General features: G+C 38.7%; 1 protein-coding gene across 4 annotated transcripts in view; it reads right to left on the bottom strand.

Moving 5' to 3' along the window:
• LOC126248402 (Bardet-Biedl syndrome 5 protein homolog) overlaps positions 1 to 16921 on the bottom strand; it is an 89405-nt gene extending 72484 nt beyond the window's left edge. For 3 of the 4 annotated variants that reach the window (XM_049949350.1, XM_049949349.1, XM_049949352.1), the window contains exon 1: positions 16714 to 16921. In XM_049949350.1, the coding sequence (XP_049805307.1) occupies positions 16714 to 16817 (104 nt within the window). In that variant the 5' untranslated portion in view covers positions 16818 to 16921. Of the gene's footprint in view, positions 1 to 5337; positions 5464 to 7447; positions 7501 to 16713 lie in introns of all 4 variants that reach the window. The other variant, XM_049949351.1, reaches the window with a different exon arrangement.
• Positions 16922 to 23906: the final 6985 nt, after the last annotated feature.

The following is a 23906-nucleotide window of genomic DNA, read 5'->3' as shown; positions in this document are numbered from 1 at the left end:
TACATGTAATATGCTCTCACCATTATCAACACCAGAATAAACTTTATGTGGGGACATAACTCTACCCGCTTTGCTAGCCCCGTTCTCTTAATAGAGGATTTTCTCGAGATAGCATCTTAGGACTACCACTGTTCTTGATATACATTAATGACTTTCCAGTCAGTGGTACGTATAGGGGGAAAATTCTCTTTAAAGATGACAGTAACATTTTCATTACAGATAAAAAACTAGAGTTCATGGTAGAGAAAGCAAATGGAAAAATATGAAATCCTTAGGGATGTTTACAATTGGTCAATCAGCAATAAACTGATGTTGAACACAAATAAAACAAAGAGTATGAACTTTAGTTTGAGGAAGGAAAAAACAACTGTCACATTAAATGTAGATGATAACTCCATAGCCTGTCTAGCAAAGACAAAAGTTTTAGGGACAAATATTGATTATCAGCTGAAGTGTAATGAGTACACAAAAATTTTAGCAAAGAAAATGTCATCAGCATGTAATTCCCTTAGTGTTCTGTCATCTGTGTTTAACAGAAAGAGCCGGTAGCTACACATTAGTTCTATGTTCACTGAGACCTTCGCTTTGGTATTATTTCTTGGGGATCAAGTACACAAAATATGACCACAATAGTCAACTAGACTTGTAAGTACTATATGCTTACACATTTGTTGACGCAGTTGTGTTTCATTGTTGTATTAATCTGATATCTCTGATATCATAGTAAACTCGTCTGTGGATAAATAAACAACATGTCTGATGTCATAGTAAAGTGATCTGTGAATAAATATTTTTACTGAATTATAACCTTATCCTACATAGCATTTGCATGGATGATAAATCACCATCAATTCATTTACCTTTCATTTTGCAGATATTCATATTTTTATACCCTCATTACTGTGAGGCACTTCTTGAAATTTGTGTTACATGCTAATATTACATAACTAGACCGAATTTAAACTCTCAGTATTTCACTTTGCTTCAGCTATTTGTAAGTAACCTGAACTGAAATGACCCTACTTTTAAGTTTGCTTTACATAACAAGTCATTTACAGTTATTCAGGCAGTAAAAATATTTAACATGCAGTGCTGAAAATTACTAGCTGTAGACATTAACAACTAGCCACAATCTAAAAAACATCATCATTCATACTTAATACTCTTAACAAAAACAAAAGCTTGATAACAAGAATATTTTGGCTTCATATGTAACAGAAAGGAGTAAATTATGTACATACAAAAATATTTGATCATTGCCGTCTTCAGCAGACTACTATTCCAGACAGATAACATGAATAAGAATATATTGCAATGTGAGACAAGGGTGGTGGGGGAACCACAGAGCTGCATTTGTGGTGCAACGCTTGTGCATCCTACATTAACAACAAACTATTAGCAATGATATGTGGCTGATTTTATTCATTAAGAACCCTTTCATCTTCTCTTTACATTTACAAATGTTACAATTGGGAAATTAGCAGAAAAGCTATAACTTAAAAAGCCAAAGACAGAAAAAAAGACAAAAAACAGTCCAATTTTCCAGTTGTACCAGTGAACTGTTGTTCAGCTATGATTACAAATTTATCATTTGCCTAAGTATGGTATAACAAATATTTTCAATAACAACTATATCCCATAACAATGGAAACTAGTTTATGTGAATTTTGTTTCCTACAGTGATTTAAATTTCAAAATACATTTATGTCACAAACAATCCACAACTGAGCATTATAACAGAAGTTGAAAATACCACTTCAGATGTAAGGTTCTTTTTATTTTAAACACAACCAGTTTCAGGCTCTTATATGCCCATCAGCAGGTGTTGTAACTTTGTGCTGTTACATCTGATGATGGGCATACAAGAGCCTGAAACCGGTCATGTTTTAAATAAAAAGAACCTTACAACTGAAGTAGTATTTTCAACCTCTGTGACAAATATTTTGATCTTTTATATGAAATCATAACAAAGAACCATTAAGATGGCCCATTTAACACACTAACTAAATACCTTTACCAACTATTTATTTTAATTATAATCTAGTCTTTACCATTATTTACCATGTGAAGCACAAATCACCTATTGTATAATTTATGTACAATTGTCAAGTTAGTATTAAATTTACACAGCTGTAAGAAGTATTAATTATGCTTCCATACATATGGATAAAAACTTGTAATACTAAGGAAAATTTTGTAGAGAAGTTCTAGTAGAGGGTAAATACTTTTGCATTAAAGGAGACCACTCACAGAAAATCGGAAGCATTAAGTTGTCTGTAGGCACACACAAAAAGGAAGAGACCTTGATAGCTTTCAAAGTAATTATTTTACGAACTAGAGAAAAGTACACGAACACACACACACACATAAACCTATGCCCCTACATGACGCCGGCTAACACTGAGGAAATACACACAACAGTTTTTATAAAGGTAATTGTTTTGGCTCTAGAGAATGTGTATATAATGTAGCATAAATTGTTTCTCCTTTGGTCCTGTATTTTAGCAGCAGCAATGTATAATATATGCCAGCGAGATTTCTGAAGCACCTACTCATGCATGTCATATTGATCAGTTTTTGTGTATAGGCATACTATTATTTCTACATCTATATAGTGTAGTGCAGCACGCCATATTTCATAAACATGACTATACTAAGATTTGGGACAGCAAATGAAGGTACACTATGTGATCAAAAGTATCCGGTCACCCCCCAAAACATATGTTTTTCATATTAGGTGCATTGTGCTGCTATCTACTGCCAGGTACTCCATATCAGCAACCTCAGCAGTCATTAAACATCATGAGAGAGCAGAATGGGGTGCTCCGTGGAACTCACGGATTTTGAACATGGTCAGGTGATTGGGTGTTACTTGCATCATACGTCTGTATGTGAGATTTCCACACTCCTAACATCCCTAGGTCCACTGTTTCCTATGTAATAGTGAAGTGGAAACGTGAAGGGACACATACAGCACAAAAGCGTACAGGCTGACCTCGTCTCTTGACTGACAGAGACCACCGACAGTTGAAGAGGGTCGTAATGTGTAATAGGCAGACTTCTATTCAGACCATCACACAGGAATTCCAAACTGCATCAGGATCCACTGCAAGTACTATGACAGTTAGGTGGGAGGTGAGAAAAGTTGGATTTCATGGTCGAGTGGCTGCTCATAAGCCACACGTCATGCTGGTAAATGACAAACGACACCTCGCTTGGTGTAAGGAGCATAAACATTGGCCAATTGAATAGTGGAAAAATGTTGTGTGGAGTTACAAATTATGGTACACAATGTGACAATACGATGGCAGTGTATGGGTATAGCGAATGCCCAGTAAACGTCATCTGCTGGCTTGTGTAGTGCCAACAATAAAATTCAGTGGTGTTATGGTGTGGCTGTGTTTTTCATGGAGGAGGCTTGCACCCCTAATTGTTTTGTGTGGCACTATCACAGCACAGGCCTACATTGATGTTTACCTCACCTTCTTGCTTCCTGCTGTTGAAGAGCAATTCATGGATGGCAGTTGTATCTTTCAACACGATCAAGCACCTCTTCATAATGGACGGCCTGCGGTGGAGTGGTTACATGACAATAACATCCCTGTAATGGACTGGCCTGCACAGAGTCCTGACCTGAATCCTGTAAAACACCTTTGGGATGTTTTGGAATGCCTACCTTGTGCCAGGCCTCATGGACCAACATCGATACTTCTCCTCAGTACAGCACACTGTGAAGAATGGGTTACCATCCCCCAAGAAACCTTCCAGCACCTGACTGAATGTATGCCTGTGAGAGTGGAAGCTGTCATCAAGGCTAAGGGTGGGGCAACACCATATTGAATTCCAGCATTACTGATGGAGGGCACCACAAACTTGTAAGTCATTTTTAGCCTCGTGTTGGGATACTTTTCATTTTCAAGCAGCAGGTATTTTCTGTGATTTGTCAAAGGCATTCGATTGTGTGAACCACAACATCCTTTTAAGTAAATTAGAATTCTATGGTGTTACGGGCAGTGCTGCAAAATGGTTCAAGTCATACCTCACTAACAGGAAACAAAGGGTGTCAGTGCAAGGGACTAGTGAATTAAGTCATCAGTCATCATCAGAATGGGAAGAAATTACATGTGGTGTCCCACAACGATCCATCTTAGGGCCATTGCTTTTTCTTGTGTACATTAATGATCTCTCATCAGTTACACTGCCAGAAGCAGAGTTCGTTTTGTTTGCAGATGACACAAGTATTGCAATAAATAGTATGTCAAGTGTAGTTCTAGAAAGATCTGCTAATGATATTTTCATGGATATTAATAAATGGTTTAAAGCCAACTCACTGACATTAAACTTCGAAAAGACTCACTATATGCAATTCAGAACCTGTAAGAGGTTTCCACCCAGAATATGCATAAAATACGAAGAAGAGCAGATAGAAGAGGTTGACAGTCTTAAATTCCTGGGATTACAACTTGATAATAAATTCAGTTGGGAAGAGCACACCACAGAACTGCAGAAACGCCTTAACAAATCTGTATTTGCAATTCGAGTGTTAGCAGACGTAGGTGACATAAAAATGAAAAAGCTTGCATACTTTGCCTACTTTCATTCCATAATGTCATATGGTATAATATTTTGGGGTAACTCTTCAAGTCAAACAAAAGTTTTCAGAGTCCAAAAGCGTGTAATACGTATTATTTGTGGAGTAAATTCACGGACGTCCTGTAGAAACCTCTTCAAAGAACTGGGTACACTAACTCCTGCCTCTCAGTATATTTACTCATTAATGAAATTTGTCCTAAATAATATATCTCTTTTTCCAACAAACAGCTCAGTTCACACATACAATACCAGGAACAAAAATGATCTGCACAAGGACTTAAAAGCACTTACTTTAGTTCAAAAAGGGGTCCACTACTCAGGAACACACATCTTCAATAATTTGCCAGTAAACATAAAAAATTTAGTTACAAATAAAGATCAGTTTAAAAGGAGCCTGAAAGACTTACTAGCGGCCAACTCCTTCTACTCCATTGACGAATTTTTTAATAGAAACAAATGATGTATTGTATATATTCATACTATTAGTATTGTTATTTCAGCTTAAAAAAAAAATAAATTGACATGTTCCACATCCACGAGGATCGACTCAGCACGGATCTATGGAATGAAAAACTAATCTAATCTAATCTCATCACACAGTGTAAATAGGCTCATAGGTTTTTACCTGTATATCTCATAAGGGTTTCCAGATAAGAAAGATCATGTACGATAATTTATTAGATTCATTGTTTTCTCTTTGCTACTGTCTGCCTGCTTAGCTGAGTGGTTAAAGCATTTGCCTACCATGCAGCAGGCCCGGGTTTGATTCCCGACTGGGTTTGGAATTTTCTCCACTCGTGGACTGGGTGTTGTGCTGTCCTCATCATCCCTCATCCTCACAGACACTTAAGTCACCCAATGTGGCATCACCTGCAATAAGACTTGCAACTCAGTGCCAAACTTCCCTGGAAGTGGCCTCCCAGCTATCAATCCCACACGATCATTTCATTTTTTTTGTTTGCTACTATCTGCCTTTAACTGCAAGCGTTTCTTTCAAATGGAACAGAGGATCAAATAGTTAAAAAGACAAGACCTAGTAGAAATCATTGGATAACACAGGAGATATTGAATTTAACTGATGAAAGGAGAAAATATAAAAATGCAGCAAATGAAACAGGTGAAAGGGAATACAGACATTTAAAAGTGAGATTGACAGGAAGTGCAAAATGGCTAAGCAGGAATGGCTAGAGGACAAATGTAAGGATTTAGAAGCGTATTTCTCTAGGGGAAAGATAGATACTGCCTACAGGAAAACTGAAGTGGCCTTTGGAGAAATGAGAAGCAGCTATATGAATATCAAAAGCTCAGATGGAAAACCAACCTTAAGCAAAGAAGGGAAGCTAAAGGGTGGAAGGTGTATATAGAGAGTCTATTCAAGGAAGATGAACTTGAAGGCAATTTATAGAAATGGAAGAGGACATAGATGAAGATGATATTGGAGAAATGACACTGCAAGAAAAATTTGATAGAACACTTAAAGATCTAAGTCGAACAAGGCCTCTGGGGCAGATGACATTCTGTCACAATACTGATAGCCTTCAAAAAGAATGTAATACTTCCAATTCCAAAGAAAGCCGATGCTGACAGGTGTGAAAATTACTGAACTATCAGTTTAATAAGCCATAGTTGCAAAATACTTAACACACATTCTCTACAGAAGAATGGAAACACTGGTAGAAGCAAACGTCAGAGCAACTCAGTTTGGATTTCAGAGAAATGTAGGAAAACGCAAGGCAATACTGATCCTACAACTTATCTTAGAAAGCAGGTTAAGGAAAGGCCAACCTTCATTTACAGCATCTGTAGACTTAGAGAAAGCTTTTGACAATGTTGATTGGAAAACTCACTTTGAAATTCTGAAGGTAGCAGAGGTAAAAGACAGGAAATGAGAGACTATTTACAACTTGTATACAAACCAGATGGCAGCTATAAGAGTTGAAGGGCATGAAAGGTCAGCAGTGGTTGAGGCAGGTTTGTAACCCACCTACAATGTTGTTCAATCTGAACATAGAGTAAGCAGTAAAGGAAACCAAAGAAAAAATTGGAATAGTAATTAAAATTCAGGGAAAAGAAGTAAACATCTTGAGGTTTGCCAATGGCACTGTAATACTGTCAGAGACTTGGACGAGCAGTTGAACTGAATGGTTAGTGTCTTGAAAGGGGGATATGAGATGAACATCAACAACAGTAAGTCGAGGGTAATGGAATGTAGTTGAATTAAATCAGGTGATGCTGAGGGAATTAGGTTAGGAAATGAGACACTTTAAGTAGTAGACAGGTTTCACTAGCTATTTGGGCAGCAAAATAAATGATGATGCCCGAAGTACAGAGGATATAAAATGTAGACTGGCAATATCATGAACAGTGTTTTTGATGAAGAGAAAGTTGTAAACATTGGATAAATACTTAAGTGTTAGGCAGTCTTTTCTGAAGGTATTTGTCTGGAGTCTAGCCACATATGGGAGTGAAACATGGACAATAAACAGTTTAGACAAGAAGAGAAGAGAAGATTGGAGAGGAATTTTGCCTTATGCAAAACATTTCCGTAGTTTTGTTTTCACCCATACATGTTTCAACACTTTTTGGATTATCTTCAGTGGGTTTATTTGTTTACTTTTCTTCTGCAAAATTGTTGTTACATGTTACCTTTAAAGAAACTTTTAGTAATAATAATTAAATTTGTGAAATGAGTGATTATTGTCAAATGTTTTACATTGGTTAGCATACAGTACAGAGTTGAGACATGTATCACTGTGTTGAAGCATTCTATGTTGCTTATTTACAAATATGTCTAAAGGTTCTAGTTTTGTGGTACACTTGGAAATAAAATGGATGTATGCACTTGCTTACATACCTCACATGAGGCTATGAACATTTATGCTAGTAGCACATTCTACAGCTTTTCATCTGCAAACAACAAAACATTATTTTATTTTTCCATTTATTATGAATTTCTGACAGAATACTATGTATTGTATTAATTAGCATGTTACTTGCAGTTTTTAATGTTATGGTGTTTTTACTTTGTTTGTGTTGAGGTAACACACTCATTTCTTGTGCTTTTGTCAATACACATGCATTTTTTATGATTTATTCACCAAGTACAGAGTTTTTGTCACCATTAAGTGTTATTGTGGCTGTGTAATGTTCATTTGTTTTGTGACATGTTTGTTTGGGATGTGGTATTGGATTTGAAGTTTTGGTGGTGTTTAGTGTGTGTGTGTGTGTGTGTGTGTGTGTGTGTGTGTGTGGGCGCGCGCGCGCATTTCCAAGACGGAGGAAGGAGGGAGGAGGAGAGAGGGAGAGATGGAGGGGGGGGGGAGGGAGAGAGAGAGAGAGAGAGAGAGAGAGAGAGAGAGAGAGAGAGAGAGAGAGAGAAAGGAATTTAATTTTGGAGGCTGATCACATGCAGTTCTGGTCTGTGTGTTATTTATATAGTTCTTCTATTGTGGCAAAGAGGGTATTATTGCAAAGTGATTACCTTGGCTATTGATTTTTGGATGGGACAGTTTTCTTCTATTGTTAATTTTTGGTAGAGGCTGTTACTTGTTTTAAGGAGTTTTAAGTTGGTTTCAATGTTTGGTGGATGGTGATCCTGTACTATTAGGTGATCTGCAAATGTTGAGGGTGAGCTATTGCTTTTCAGTGCTCTGAAGTGTTCTGTATACCTGGCTCTAAAATTCCAGCATGTTTGACCCACATATACAGACTGAAAGCAGTTGCAAGTTAGTTGATATATACCAGCTTGGCTGTATTTGTCAGTGTTGGTTGTATTTCTTCCAAGTTTCTTCAGTATTGTGTATGCTATGTTAAGTCCCTGTGTCTTTAGTATATTTCCCACCTTGTGTGTAACTTTGTTGTTGTAAGTGATTAAGTGCCATTTATTGTTTAGTGTCTATTGATCTGTTGTGACTTGTGTTGTGTATACATGTGTGTGTGTGTACGTTCTGTGATTACGTGTTGCCTGTTTTTGTATTTTGTTGTTTATTTTACCTACAGTCTTTGTATCATATCCATTCTCTTGTGCAGTTTGTTTTATTTATTCAGTTCTTGTGTGTAATAATTTTGTTCATGGGTGTTTTGTTCAGTCTGTGCAGTAAATATCTGAAGCTGGCTTCTTTCTGAGTTATGGCATGATTCGATTGGTTATGAATGATAGTGCTGGTGATTGTGGGTTTCCTATAAATTGTGAATTCATGTTTGTTGTTTCTATTGTAAATGGTGAGATCTAAGAAAAAGAGGTTTTCGCCTGTTTGTGTTTCAGCGGTGAATTGCATTTGTGTGTGAATGGAGTTTATGTCCTCATGAAGCTGTTTTATATGAGACTGTGATTCAATGTTTAGGCAAATTATACCATCTACATATCTGTACTAATATTTTATTTTGTACTGCTTTGGTTTTACTATTTTGTGAAAGAACTGATTTTCTATCTGGCTGATGAAAATGTCAGCTAGAGAGTTACTGTTTGGGGATCCCATAGGTAGTCCTTCTTGTTGAGAGTAAAATTTGTTGTTGAATGTGAAGTAGTTTTGCTCTGTTATGAGCTTCAATACAGCTGGTACCTGTTGTATGTTTTCTTGTAGTTGCAGATTGCTTCCTATGATGTTGATGGCTTCTTCTGTTGGAATGTGAATGTACATGGAAATTATGCCAAATTAAATTAATGTGGCTCTGTTTGGAATGTTTTCATTTCTTATTTTTCTATTAAGTCACTTGAGTTCTTTAGAGTTCAGTGTTTAGAGTGTGGGGCTACAGAAGAATGCCGAAGATTAGATGGATAGATCATGTAACTAATGAGGAGGTACTGATCAGAATTGGGAAGACAGGAAATTTGTGGCTCAACTTGACTAAAATAAGGGATTGGTTGATAGTACATGTTCTTGGACATCAAAGGATCACCAATTTAGTGCTGGAGGGAAGTTTAGGTGAGGGGGTGGGGGTAAAAATTGAAGAGGGAGACCAAGAGATGAATACAATAAGCAGATTTAGAAGAATGTCAGTTGGGGTAGTTATTCGGAGATGAAGAGGCTTGTGCAGGATAGAGTAGCATGGAGAGATGCATCAAACCTGTTTTTGGACTGAAGACCACAACAACAACCTATATAGAAGTCTAGTCGGCTAGTGTTTCTGAAATGGCAGTGCTCCTGGCCTCTGAGTCATAACAGGTCTGAGGCACCAGGTGTAATCGGGCAACTGTGACATTTGCTCCAGCTTTCCCGCCATGTCAGTGCTATCAGGAGCCCTGCCAGTGCTGTAATGTTACTGAACACTTGTTCTTGCACCAGGATGCCTAGTTACTGAGTCTTTATGACATTGCTTTGCACAATTGCTTACAAGAGCTGTGCAATAAGCCAGATGGTACTACAGCACAATTCCTTCTTATACCTCATGGGTCCCTTTTAACCTGGGTTCTGAGTAACCTGCTTCCCCCTTTTTTCTAGCCTTCCACCCCTCCCATTCAACAGTTTCCTTTTTTGTCACCCTAGAGCAATAACCTGGTGTTCGACAATCTGAAAGTACTTTATATTTATTCATGTGTATTTCTATCAAAAGATAAGAACTGTAATAGACAGAAGTGTAGTACTAAGTAAGTGCAGGGGAAAGGTAGCAAGAGGAGATGCACTGCAATTGTGTATTCTGGTGAGGCTCATGCATCCATTACTTTTTCATTTTTTTCCAGTATTAAAGTGTAGAGAAGTGCTTTCTACTGTGGGACAGTATAATAGTTTTTGTTGATGTTTTAGTACTATTGATACACACACATAAAAGTAAAAGAGACAGACTGCCTAATATTTGAGCTTAATAATTCCTTTGTAGCAAAGGAAAAAGGGATAAGTTGTGAAAGGTTAAACAGGATGGGTAGCTCAGTCAGACCCCACAGTGAGAGTGACCCACCTGTACTGAGGATGAGGGTAGACAGAGTTGAAGGGGGTAGTGTCATGGAGAGTAGGCTGGAGATAGTACATCAGTGAGCACTGAGCAAGCTTCAGTAAAGAGATAAGGACAGAATGAGAAGTAAAGATAAATTAGGGAGTAGAGAGGTGAATAGTGCAGTTAAGAATTTGGGACAAAAAAAGTCATAATAAATTTACACAAACATGTACACATTGTGTGTCTCTCCTACGAGTTGTCAGGCGCATTTACTCTGTTGTTTTGGCTTCATTTGTGCAATGTGTAGGTGGAGTCAGTACAAAGAAATACTGCTTATCATGTCTTTTGTGCAACATCCAGTATCAACAAGAAGTGCCAGTTTGTTTCTTGTTAGAAACAAAATTATTTTTACAGCCATATCTTACATGTCCATTCTTTAGGCCCAAAATAATCTAGTGCAATATTTGTTTTAGCAATATGTATTAACAGGGACAGTAAAACAAGAACAGCTTGTCCCATCTCATGTACTGCCCTGTCCTGCACTGACTGTCACCGCCATGTACCAGTGCTCCACAGTCGCTGCTGCAATATTGGTTATTCTTCATGTTTTCCTGTTAACACATATTGCTAAACCAAATACTGCATGAGATTAATTTTGGACCACTCTATCAAATGGGGGCATAGAATTCCACTTTAAAAATAATTTAGTTTGTAATACTGAGTGCCACATGGACACTGCACAGTGTACTATAGTTGACTGCTATATACACGACACACACACACACACACACACACACACACACACACACACACAAAATTGATGCATCACAAATGATAGCAATTTCAGAAAAATTAGATGATCAATGAGACCAACTCTCTCCGAGGCCTCCCTCTTTCATCTTGTCCACCCTCATCATTAAATAAGAGTGCCCTGTTCTCCCATTTTAACCTTCACCAACCTATATCTGCTTTATCTCATACAATGGTGCGATTAGTTCTGAAAGCATGGTATGGGTCTGTTTTACTTTTGAGTGTGTTAATCAGCAATACCATACATTTTGCTTCCTGGGGGTAAGAACTTGCCAGCAATTCTGTTTGATAATGTATTAGGTTCCTCGACCGAATTTTCCTTTCATAAAATTGTTAATGATCTACACAAAAGAAGGATTACAACAGTCAGTTAATGTTTAAAGTGCTCATTCTAGATATAAGTCAGGACAGTATTTCCTGTCTAATCAAATGAGTTTCACACTGTGAGTCATGTATATTACTAAACATGGTTCTGTACTCTACTTGACTATATACACTCCAAGGAAAGGAAAAAAATGCACCATCAAGGAATTATCCAAAAGGGACAGAAATCAGCAGATGTGATGTACCTACTTTTAAATGTAAATTGAGAGACTACCTAATGGTAAATTCCTTCTATTCTCTTGATGAGTATCTACAGATAAAGCAATGATTTTTTATACTGATAAAAATTTGTTTGCTATAGATCACATTAACTGTTTAATTTGGAAAATGTACTATATTTCCTTTTTAGGTATTGTTTTATATTACTTGAGCTATACCTTTGATTTGATTTTAACCTACAAACTTATTCATAATCTTATGGTACATTTTTGTCATTTTATATATGTGTATTATTTGTTTAATTTGGAAAATGTACTATATTTCCTTTTTAGGTATTGTTTTATATTACTTGAGCTATACCTTTGATTTGATTTTAACCTACAAACTTATTCATAATCTTATGGTACATTTTTGTCATTTTATATATGTGTATTATATCTGTTGTATGTAATCATGACTCATTCCACATCCTTGTGATTTATCACAATACGGATTAATGGAATACGAAATAAATAAAAAAAAATAAATAAATACAGACAAACAAATGACTGCAGTTTCAGAAAAATTGGATGATTTATTCAAGAGAAAGAGCTTCACAAATTGTGCAAGTCAGTGGCACACTGGTCACCTCTGGCCTTTATGCAAGCAGTTATTCAGCTTGTCACTGATTTATAGAGCTGTTGGATGTCCTCATAAGGAATATTGTGCCAAATTGTCAAAATTGGCATTTCAGATCATAAAAATCCCAAGCTGGTTGGAGGGTCCTGCCCATAATGTTCCAAATGTTTTCAATTTGTGAGAGACCCAGCAACCTTGCTGGCCGAGGTAGGTTTTGACAAGGTCAAAGACAAGCAACAGAAACTCTCGCTGTAGGTGGGTGGGCATTATCTTGCTGAAATGTCGGCCCAGGATGACTTGCCATGGAGAGCAACAAAATGGGGTATAGACTGTTGTTGATGTAATGCTGTGCTGTAGGGGTGCCATGAATGACAATCAAGTGGGTTCTGCAATGAAAAGAAATGGCACCCCAGACCATCGCTCCTGGTTGTCGGGCCATATGGTGGGTGACGGTCAGGTTGGGCATCTCCAGGCATATCTTTGGCATGGAATCTCTTTGGCTGGATTAGAATTGTCTTCAGTGATGTGTCTGGAGATGCCTTGGACAGCTGTGGGATGTACTGCAAAGAATAACTGCTTGCACAAGGGCCAGAGATGGACCAACACATTATTGACTTGCACAATTTGTGACACTCTTTCTCCCTAATAAATCATTCAACTTTTCTGAAATAGTAATCTTTTTTCTGTGCATGTACACACATCTATTGCTGTTCATTTCATTTGGAGAATTCCTTCATCGTGTGTTGTTTTTTGTCTTACGAGTGTAGTTCAAAGGAAAAAACAAAACTGCTTTATGACATAGGCAACATACTACTGACTGTGAGACAAAGGCTGTTTGCTCAATTAGGGAAACCCTATGGTTTGAAAGAAACCTTTGAAATACATCTTAATCAGATTCTGTGAGACCATGTGAGCCAAAGCTACTTGGTTACATACTTTATAGAATGCTTACCAGAAAATTTTTAACATTTAATTAAAGATTTATTAAAACACAGAAAATTGTCAGTGAGTAAATAACACATTACAGTGAGGAGTTCTAAACTACTGCGAAGACCTCCTGTACATAATATAAGGAATGTGCCACAAGAAAATGTTTCAACTTGGATCTGAATACTTTGGGTTAATCACTCAACTTTTTTTCAATTCTGCAGAACCATATCAAAAATGGAAACTGGTGAATAGTGCACACCTTTCTATTCAATGCTTAAGAAGTTTAATCCAAATGTATATTGTTTTTTACATCTAATGTTCACTGAATAAATGTTGCAGTGTCTTTAGAATGAGTCAATACTGTCAACAACAAATCTCATCATGGAATAAATGCATGAGGATGGCAGAGCTACAATTCTGAGATACTTGAACCACAATCTACATTAAGTTCACAAACTGGCACTGCAGATCTGTTTGGTCACCCTTTTCTGGGCTAAGTGTGCATAGAATTGCCACAAAATATAACACCACACAAAATAATAGTGTGAAAGTATGCAAAGCAAACAAACATTCACATTTCAGAGTCAGAGGCAGTGGAGATTATTCTTATAGTGAAAATAGCAGCACTCAGTTTCTTCACTGTGTGCCTGACCAATTTGGCACAGTGAAATTTTACTTTGGCAAGAGTTCTGTGTCAGTAACTGTATGCATTACATTTTGTTGCAGTTGAATGTTAATCTGTTCTCTGAAAGCCATGTGCTCATTTTACTGACTACCTTATTATAATAATGCTTGAGGCACCCACAAAGAGATTTTTTTAGGCTGTCTGCCAAGTTTAGCAGCAGGTCATTGACATTCATCAAGATAAGTGATGGACCCAAAACAAAGCCCTGTGGCATCCCCCTGTCAGATTTAAACTTCTTCACTACTTGTTGACATTCTGCTTCCTACATTTCAAATATGGGAAATACGGAAGCGTCCGATCCCACCCGTCTGCTTTGACCCATGACGTCACAAATATGGCAGAAACAAAAACAAACACACACACTTTCCACAAGAAGCCTAATGACACTAACAGGACAAGCGCGGGAAATGGGGTGTTTTGGGTGGGGGACAAACTAAATATAAACAAATTTAGACGCCTTGCGTAGCTACAACATGTAAGTGAAGACAGCCATGCGTGAATACCCACCCACCTCCCCAGGGGTCGTAACCCCCACAACCCATAGAAGATAAAGATGCTTCAGTAGCTGATTAGTGTTTTTTGTCTTTTTTTTTTTTTAAAAAAGTAAATCACTTTGAGAATTTTCACCAATCCCATAATGTTTCGAGCAATGGAAGAGTACTGCATGGTCCACTCAACCAAATGTTTTTTGATGAATCAAAGAAAATACTTATTGTCCTCAACCTATTGTTTAGCCCTGCTGGTGCCTCACACACAAAAGCATAAATTGCATTTTCCACTGATACTCCTTTCCTGAAGCCAAACTACTTGTCTGACAGTAATTTATGTGTACTGAGATATGGCACTACTCTCTTATACATTACTTTTTCAAAAACTTTCAAGAACACTGGTAGCACAGAAACTGTTTAAATGACATCTTTCATCCTTTACAATGTGGTTTCACTAACAAGCATTTCAGTCTCTTGGGAAACTGACCACATCTTAAAGACATATTGCACAGGTGATAGACTATAGAACTAATATGTAGTACACTGATCTTCATGATTCAAATTGATACAATAGTCTCAGAACACCAGCTTTCAAGATTTCTGCATATTCACCTGTATCACTGAAATTTGATTGAACTTGTCAGCTATTGACAGGGAATGGTTATTAAATATTTTATGAAAATCTGGTGGATCAATAACAGTTTCATTTTTACACAAGAGAAGTGTAATAAACTGAGCACCCACATTCTACCCTGATGCCTGTTTCACAATTAACCACATATTTTTAATTTTGCTATTCTCTTGGAATTCTGCATTGTTCTGGCCTGTTTGATGAGTTCTTCAGCATTTGTAACCAGGATCTGACTGTTCATCACGTTATGATACAGATTCCATTTCCTCCCACATGATATTCTAATGTCACTAGTTATCCAAGTTGGATGCTTATTAGTAATGCATATCTGCCTGCAATTTTTTAAAGGACAAGATTTCAATGAAAGTGATACAGATTTGAAGAAATATATATTTGTCATTCAAGTTGTCTGTATTGAAGGCTGCTTGCCAAGTTTTCCCTTCTACATTGGCTTTAAATGTCTGCATTAGCTGCAGTCTGGAACCGCAGGACTGCTACGGTCGCAGGTTCGAATCCTGCCTCGGGCATGGATGTTTGTGATGTCCTTAGGTTAGTTAGGTTTAATTAGTTCTAAGTTCTAGGGGACTAATGACCTCAGCAGTTGAGTCCCATAGTGCTCAGAGCCATTTGAACCATTTTTTTGTCTGCATTACAAGGGAACTCATAATATCTCCACATATTTTGTTTACTGCTTTGAGATATGCCTCTGCCTTGTAAATAAAAGTAATCTATCTCTGCATTATCTGACAGGCCATAACTACTTTTTTTTAACACTGCACTCATCCACTAAAGAACAATATATGAAGTTATTTTCTATGTTGCTACTGTTTTCCTGAAGTATAATTGGAATGTACGTGGTCTGTGCCAGTTTATAAGATTCAAGTAAGTCTGTTAACACTCTTTTCTCTGGAGAATCAGTGAGCAAGTTTATGCTGACACCTCACGCAACATCAACTTCATGTATTTCTAAAACAATTAGCCCAGCACAGTTTAAGGTAAGGAAAGAAAAACCATGTAGTCTGTAGAGGCCTGTGGTAAAACAAAAATTTCAATTATTTGGTCTTTATGGTACAGTGTTTTGATATGTTAATTCCTTTAAATGACACATTACATTGGGTAGAAATCACGACTCTTTCCTTCTAAACGAGTACCTTAAACAGAAATCAGATAAGATGTAACATTCCAAAGGAACGTTATTATTTCTTTCCTGTGTAATTGATGCTCCGAGATATACATAAGGTCAGTACCAAGATCTATTAGGAATTCACCGACTTTACCTTTAATGCCTGTAATATTTTGATGAAATATATTTTTAAAACAACTAAACTCGATTTCTTTAGCGGACATTAGCCTTTGTGCTACTAATTTAGTATTCCTAACATTACACAATTCGCCAGTTGTTATTTCTGGGATAAAATTTTGTATTCAACAAGTAAAATTGCAATTCCTGTAATTATTACGACAGCAAAATTGGCTAACAGTTAATAATTCAATGATTACAGCTGATATAATTTAAAATATAATGATTTTGGAAGTGCACTTACTTTAAAGGCAGATCAAATTTAACTTCTTTATCTTCCCACATCGTTTTCTCCATGCCGTCACCGCAGCGTCTGTCGTTCGTCCTATACACACTGAACAATGCCATACGCACAAACGTATATTAACAAGTTGCGTCTGCGTACTATATTTGTATACCGACTCTGTTACCATAGCAACCGTGACTGCCTCCAAAGAAGCAGCAGCTGACATCTGCTGGACGAACACTTAACACAAGAAGAGGTAACCAACATACGCAGATGACATCTATTGGGCGTTTTGAACACTATACAAGGGAACAAATGAATAGCGAAACGCCTCATGACATCTGACGGACGCGGCAAACATTAGATACAAGCAGAGCAGGGCTAATTAATGACGACAGCCAAACAGGAGAACTGTTGGCTGAACTCTACGCGCGAAACGCAAAATTATTGTTTATGCATCAGTTAGGCGTACAGTTTTAATTCAAGGAAGATTGTGAAACGAACTTTTGGTAAGTTTACTGAGTAGCTGAGAATAGCTGCTGTCGAAGAGACAGAAAATATATCCATCCCTCTGGCTTCCGTTTTGCTTGCACAACAGCCTCGCGGAGCTTCCGACGTTACTGTTTCCAGAGATTTATCACCAGAAATGTAACTGAATAGTAATGTATCACTTCTACTTGTCCGCAATATCTTAAATCTATTTGCGTTCAGAGTCAACAGGCAGTTACTGTACCGACCAATGATCATCTGCAGCCCTTCCTGCTTTTCTCTAGTCATCTGACTTATTTTTCCCGGCGTTGTCTTAATCATTTACTAATATTTTAAACATCTTAATCATCTATTTACGCCTAATCAAATACGTGTTCAGATACAAAATCTGAATGAAGCTAAAATGGACAAACGGGAGCAATGCGAGAAGCTGCTTCCAATGAGTTAGAAATTAAAAAAAAATTGTCTACCAAACTGGCGAAATCTTGACGAGTTTTGATGTTACTGTACATAACTGGGGGTCACTATGATCGCTAAACACCAGTAGTTTCTCCTCTGTGTTGAAAGCTCCTGCTGAACTGGGAAAGTGCCTGGTAGCTCCCTATGCTGCCATGACCTCGGCACCAGCTTTCATTCCCTATTGTGGTGCTTACAAGGGAACCTCCCCATCGCACCCCCCCCCCTCAGATTTAGTTATAAGTCGGCACAGTGGATAGGTCTTGAAAAACTGAACACAGATCAATCGAGAAAACAGGAAGACGTTGTGTGGAACTATGAAAAAATAAGCGAAATATACAAACTGAGTAGTCCATGCGCAAGATAAGCAACATCAAGGACAGTGTAGCCTCAGGAGCGCCGTGGTCCCGTGGTTAGCGTGAATAGCTGTGGAACGAGAGGCCCTTGGTTCAAGTCTTCCCTCGAGTGAAAACTTTTAATTTTTTATTTTCAGACAATTATTATCTGTCCGTCCGTCCGTCCGTCCGATGCGAGGTAACTGCGCCGTAGTATGGGGACGCTACAACTAAACAAACATCGAAACTGTTGCATTCATTTCTTGCAGTTTATGTGACAAACTCTTATGTTTTCATCACTTTTTTGGGAGTGATTATCACATCCACAAGAAAACCTAAATCGGGCAAGGTAGAAGAATCTTTTTACCCATTCGCCAAGTGTACAAGTTAGGTTGGTCGACAACATATTCCTGTCGTGTGACGCACATGCCGTCACCAGTGTCGTATAGAATATATCAGACGTGATTTCCTGTGGAGCAATCGGTTGACCTATGACCTTGCGATCAAATGTTTTCGGTTCCCATTGGAGAGGCACGTCCTTTCGTCTACTAATCGCACGGTTTTGCGGTGCGGTCGCAAAACACAGACACTAAACTTATTACAGTGAACAGAGACGTCAATGAACGAACGGACGGATCATAACTTTGCGAAAATAAAGAAAGTAAATTTTTCACTACAGGGGAGACTTGAACCAAGGATCTCTCGTTCCGCAGCTGCTCACGCTAACCACGGGAACACGGCAATGATCTCTCATTCCGCAGCTGCTCACGCTAACCACGGGACCACGGTGCTCCTGAGCCCACATTCTCCTTGATGTTGCATATGTTGCGCATGGACTACTCAGTTTGTATATTTTGCTTATTTTTTTCATAGTTCCACACAACTTCTTCCTGTTTACTCGATTGATCTGTGTTCAGTGTTTCAAGGCCTATCCGCTGTGCCAACTTATAACTAAATCTGAGAGGGGTGCGATGGGCAGGTTCCCTTGTTAGAAGAAGGCTAGCGGAGAGCCTGCAATCAACCTGTCTGTGACCTGGACCTACAACTGGAGCAGTTTCGTATGAATCGCGTGTTTATCCCACGCACCGTGACGGCAAAACTATGCCAGTCTGGTGATTCGACCTGTCGTGCTACAATTCATGAACAGCATTCCAATGGGCTTTTTCAAACAGGATAACGCTTACCCACATACCGCTGGTGTAACCGAACATGCTCTTCAGAGTGTCAACATGTTGGCTTGGCCTGCTCGATCACCAGATCTGTCTCCAATCGAGCACGTATGGGACATCATCGGACGACAACTCCAGCGTTGTTCACAACCAGAATTATCCATCCCTGTATTTACCGACCGAATTCAACAGGCATGGAACTCCATCCCACAAACTGACATCCAGCATCTGTACGACACAATGTATGCACGTTTACATGCCTGGATTCAACATTCTAGCGGTTATATGGGTTATACATGTAGCAACCTTTCACATTTCCATTGGTTTATCTTGCGCGAACGTTAACCTGTGATCTTGCGATGTTAACCACTTAAATATGTCACGTAAACAAATGTATTCCTTAAATTTTACTACTCTACATTAACTATTTTTTGGTGTTGTGACTGGTTTCCGTCAGTATACTTTAAACACAACTTACAATATCTCTGCAAGATACACATCATGTTGCGGGCCCACAAGGATAAAACTAGCCGTTTGTGTTGTGATGTTAACGGCAGCCTACTCATGAGATGGAAATTCCCTAAACAGGCTGCTGCCGGTATCCGACCAAGGGTGCGACGCGGCACATAATTGTTGCAGGGAGTCCGTTACGTGTTCTCGTCTCGGATGCCACTCGCAAATACACTACTGGCCATTGAAATTGCTACATCAAGAAGAAATGAAACTGTTACACGGGTATTCATTGGACAAATATATTATACTAGAACTGACATGTGATTACATTTTGCCGCGCGGGATTAGCCGAGCGGTCAGACGGCACGGTAACTCAGCGTGTTCGGTCAGAGGGTTAGCTGCCCTCCGTAATAAAAACACTGAGTTAATGGATCAATGACGAACTGAAACGGGTGTCTTGCGACGTCCGCCCCGAGCAAATACAACGATCTAAAACGAACGAAATGAGATTAATAATAAAAAAAAAAACGGCCTAAGGCGCTGCAGTCATGGTCTGAGCGGTCGATCTCGGCGGAACTTCGAGTCCTCCCTCGGACATGGGTGTGTGTGTTTGTCCTTAGGACAATTTAGGTTAAGTAGTGTGTTAACTTAGGGACTGATGACCTTAGCAGCTAAGTCCCACAAGATTTCACACGCACAGGAACATTTTTTTTATTACATTTTCACGCAATTTGGGTACATAGATCCTGAGAAATCAATACCCAGAACAACCACCTCTGGCCGTAATAACGGCCTTGATACGCCTGGGAATTGAGTCAAACAGAGCTTGGATGGCGTGTACAGGTACAGCTGCCCATGCAGCTTCAACACGATACCACAGTTCATCAAGAGTAGTGATTGGCATATTGTGACGAGCCAGTTGCTCGGCCACCATTGACCTGACGTTTTCAATTGGTGAGAGATCTGGAGAATGTGCTGGCCAGGGCAGCAGTCGAACATTTTCTGTATCCAGAAAGGCCCGTGCAGGACCTGCAACTTGCGGTCGTGCATTATCCTGCTGAAATGTAGGGTTTCGCAGGGATCGAATGAAGGGTAGAGCCACAGGTCGAAACACATCTGAAATGTAACGTCCACTGTTCAGAGTGCCGTCAATGCGAATAAGAGGTGATCGAGACGTGTAACCAATGGCACCCCATACTATCATGCCAGGTGATACGCCAGTATAGCGATGACGAATACACGCTTCCAATGTGCGTTCACCGCGATGTCGCCAAACGCGAATGCGACCATCATGACGCTGTAAACAGAACCTGGATTCATCCGAAAAAATGATCTTTTGCCATTCGTGTACCCAGGTTCGTCATTGAGTATACCATCGCAGGCGCTCCTGTCTGTGATGCATCGTCAAGGGTAACGGTGGCCATGGTCTCGGAGCCGATAGTCTATGCTGCTGCAAACGTCGTCGAACTGTTCGTGCAGATGGTTGTTGTCTTGCAAACGTCCCCATCCGTTGAGTCAGGGATCGAGACGTGGCTGCACGGTCCGTTACAGCCATGCGGATAAGATGCCTGTCATCTCGACTGCTAGTGATGCGAGGCCGTTAGGATCCAGCACGGCGTTCCGTATTACCCTCATGAACGCACCGATTCCATATTCTGCTAACAGTCATTGGATCTCGACCAAAGCGAGCAGCAATGTCGCGATACGATAAACCGCAATCGCGATAGGCAACAATCCTACCTTTATCAAAGTCGGAAACGTGATGGTACGCATTTCTCCTCCTTACACGAGGCATCATAACGACGTTTCACCAGGCAACGCCGGTCAACTGCTGTTTGTGTATGAGAAATCGGCTGGAAACTTTCCTAATGTCAGCACGTTGTAGGTGTCGCCACCGGCGCCAGCCTTGTGTGAATGCTCTGAAAAGCCAATCATTTTCATATCACAGCATCTTCTTCCTGTCGGTTAAATTTCGCGTCTGTAGCACGTGATCTTCGCGGTGTAGCAATTTTAATGGCCAGTAGTGTATAAAGGGCTTACGATGTGCTTGGTGCACAATACGGCGATCTACTCTTGTGGTGGTTGGACGTGGTCGACCGGAACCTCCAGGATGAGTATGCCTGCCCTTTCATTTCCATTCAGTCCTTCAGTCCCTGGCCAAATTATTAGACACACTGCACATTTTTAATGTTATCTGTAATAATTACGTGTTGAGTACTATATTTAATGCGATTAACCGGAAAATTTATGATAGTTATTCAGGACACTTACTACCTTGTTGAATTTTGTATCTGTTGTTGCTACATGGCATTGGATTGTTGACTAATTGTAGGTATCAATGTGCAGAATGCAGCGTACAGGAAAGGACTTGTTCTGTGGCGTTCTCACGTGTAACTAGTGTAATACTTTCTCGCTTTGATTATCAATTTCGTAATATCGACGTCACAATTGATTGTTTAACAGCCAAATATTACTAACTGTGACCTTTAAAAATGGGTAAAAGAGGTGACATTTCACCACATAAAAAAGCTGATAAAATCTCAATTGGATGGGGATAATGTGAATGCATCTGAATGCACTGTTCGTAGAAAGTTGAAGGATATTGATATCAAGGGCTGTCGACCCACTAGAAAAGTTAACAGCCACAACAAAAGCAAAGCGTCTGCACTGGTGTAAACAGTGGTGTGATCAGTATGTGGACTTCCGGAGATCGATAATTTAACTTTAAAATTATTATTTACGATATGATATAACCTATGTACATTTATTCATAGTATATTAATTATGTTTCTTAATTTTTACAAGTATGCTTCAGCGATGAAAGCACGTTTGAAATATTAACTAAAAAATCTCAGTATGTACGCCGTCGAACAGGAGAAAAATTTCATCCCGACTGCATTATTCAGAATGAGCTGTGAATGAGCATTTTTCCCTAAACAGGATTAGTTGCTCATCAACCGTTAGGTGGCTGCAGAGTTTTGACAGTGATAAGTAAAAGAATCTCATACTTCTCTTCCCTTGTATGTGCCAGCTTGTCATGCATTTTTTCTGAAGGCGAGTATTTCCAACATCGTGATATATAAAACATCAAAGAGCATAAATAGTTCGAAAACTATTATGAGATAAAGAATCGTGAAAAACTGATGTTTTGATACAGGAATCATTGCTCGACAGCATGCTGAAAGGCTCCTTTGGAGAATTCAGAGCACCCATTACAAGCAGCACCCCAACAAACGAATACATATCTTCAACAGCAAAAACGTTAATTTCCATACCTCTGTATTTCTTTGCGCACCGAGTATTTTTCGAATGATTCAAGTTTGTGTAATTTGTAATTCAATACTAAACATTCACTTGCATAGAGACATTCTGGTTTTACCGCTGTGTTGTAGTGCTGTATTTTCAAATTTTTAGGCAGAAACCATTTGTTGCAAATGTTCTCTATTTTACGTACTCTTTCGTCTACAGCGAATTTTCTAAGCCATTTTCTTGAATCATTTTCCCTAAATATTTAAATTTATTAACTCTTTTTATCTCTCCAATATCTATTTCTGGAGCATCTTTGTGTTTATTATAAATTTTGTTTCTTCTACAGAAATTCTTAAACCTGTTATGTTGACTATTTCTTCTAAGAGATTGATTTGTATTTCTGAATTTGTTAGGTGCTCAAAAAGAATGGCAAAATCATCTGCAAATGCTAGACAATGGATTTCAGTACCTTTGTTCTTAGTCCCCAGTCTTACTGGTGGTAACTTATGTTCTTTTAGTTTTTGTTTCCATCCTCTTATTATTTTCTCTAGGACACAATTAAAGAGAAATGGAGACAGGCCGTCACCTTGCCTTACACCTGCTTTTACTTCGAATGCTTTAGATATTTCACCCCAAAATTTTTGTTTTGGTGTCTATGAATGTTTTCTGAATAAAGTTTGCTAGTTTACATTTAATGCCAAATTTTCGGATCACTTTATCTAGTGTTTCCTTATCAACTGAATCAAATGTCTTTTTAAAATCTATAAATGTTACAACTATGTCTTGAGCGTTTGTGAGACTTTGACGGAGTATGGACTTTAGGTTGAAAATCTGTTCTGAGCAAAATCTGTTCTTTCTAAATCCACTCTGTTATTCTACCACGTGGCTATCATGGTTGTTTCTACCTTGTTTAGTATTATTGTTAAAAATATTTTATAACTGTCTGGCAACAGAGATATACCTCTGTAGTTGTTTCCATCATGCTTATCGCCCTTATTGTGCAAAGGATGGATAAGAGCCATTTACAGTTTTCTGGAATCTTTTCAGTTTCCCATGTTTC

The sequence above is a fragment of the Schistocerca nitens genome, chromosome 3 (genome assembly GCF_023898315.1).
Source record: "Schistocerca nitens isolate TAMUIC-IGC-003100 chromosome 3, iqSchNite1.1, whole genome shotgun sequence".
Taxonomy (NCBI): domain Eukaryota; kingdom Metazoa; phylum Arthropoda; class Insecta; order Orthoptera; family Acrididae; genus Schistocerca; species Schistocerca nitens.
This window is presented reverse-complemented; position numbering and strand designations above follow the sequence as displayed.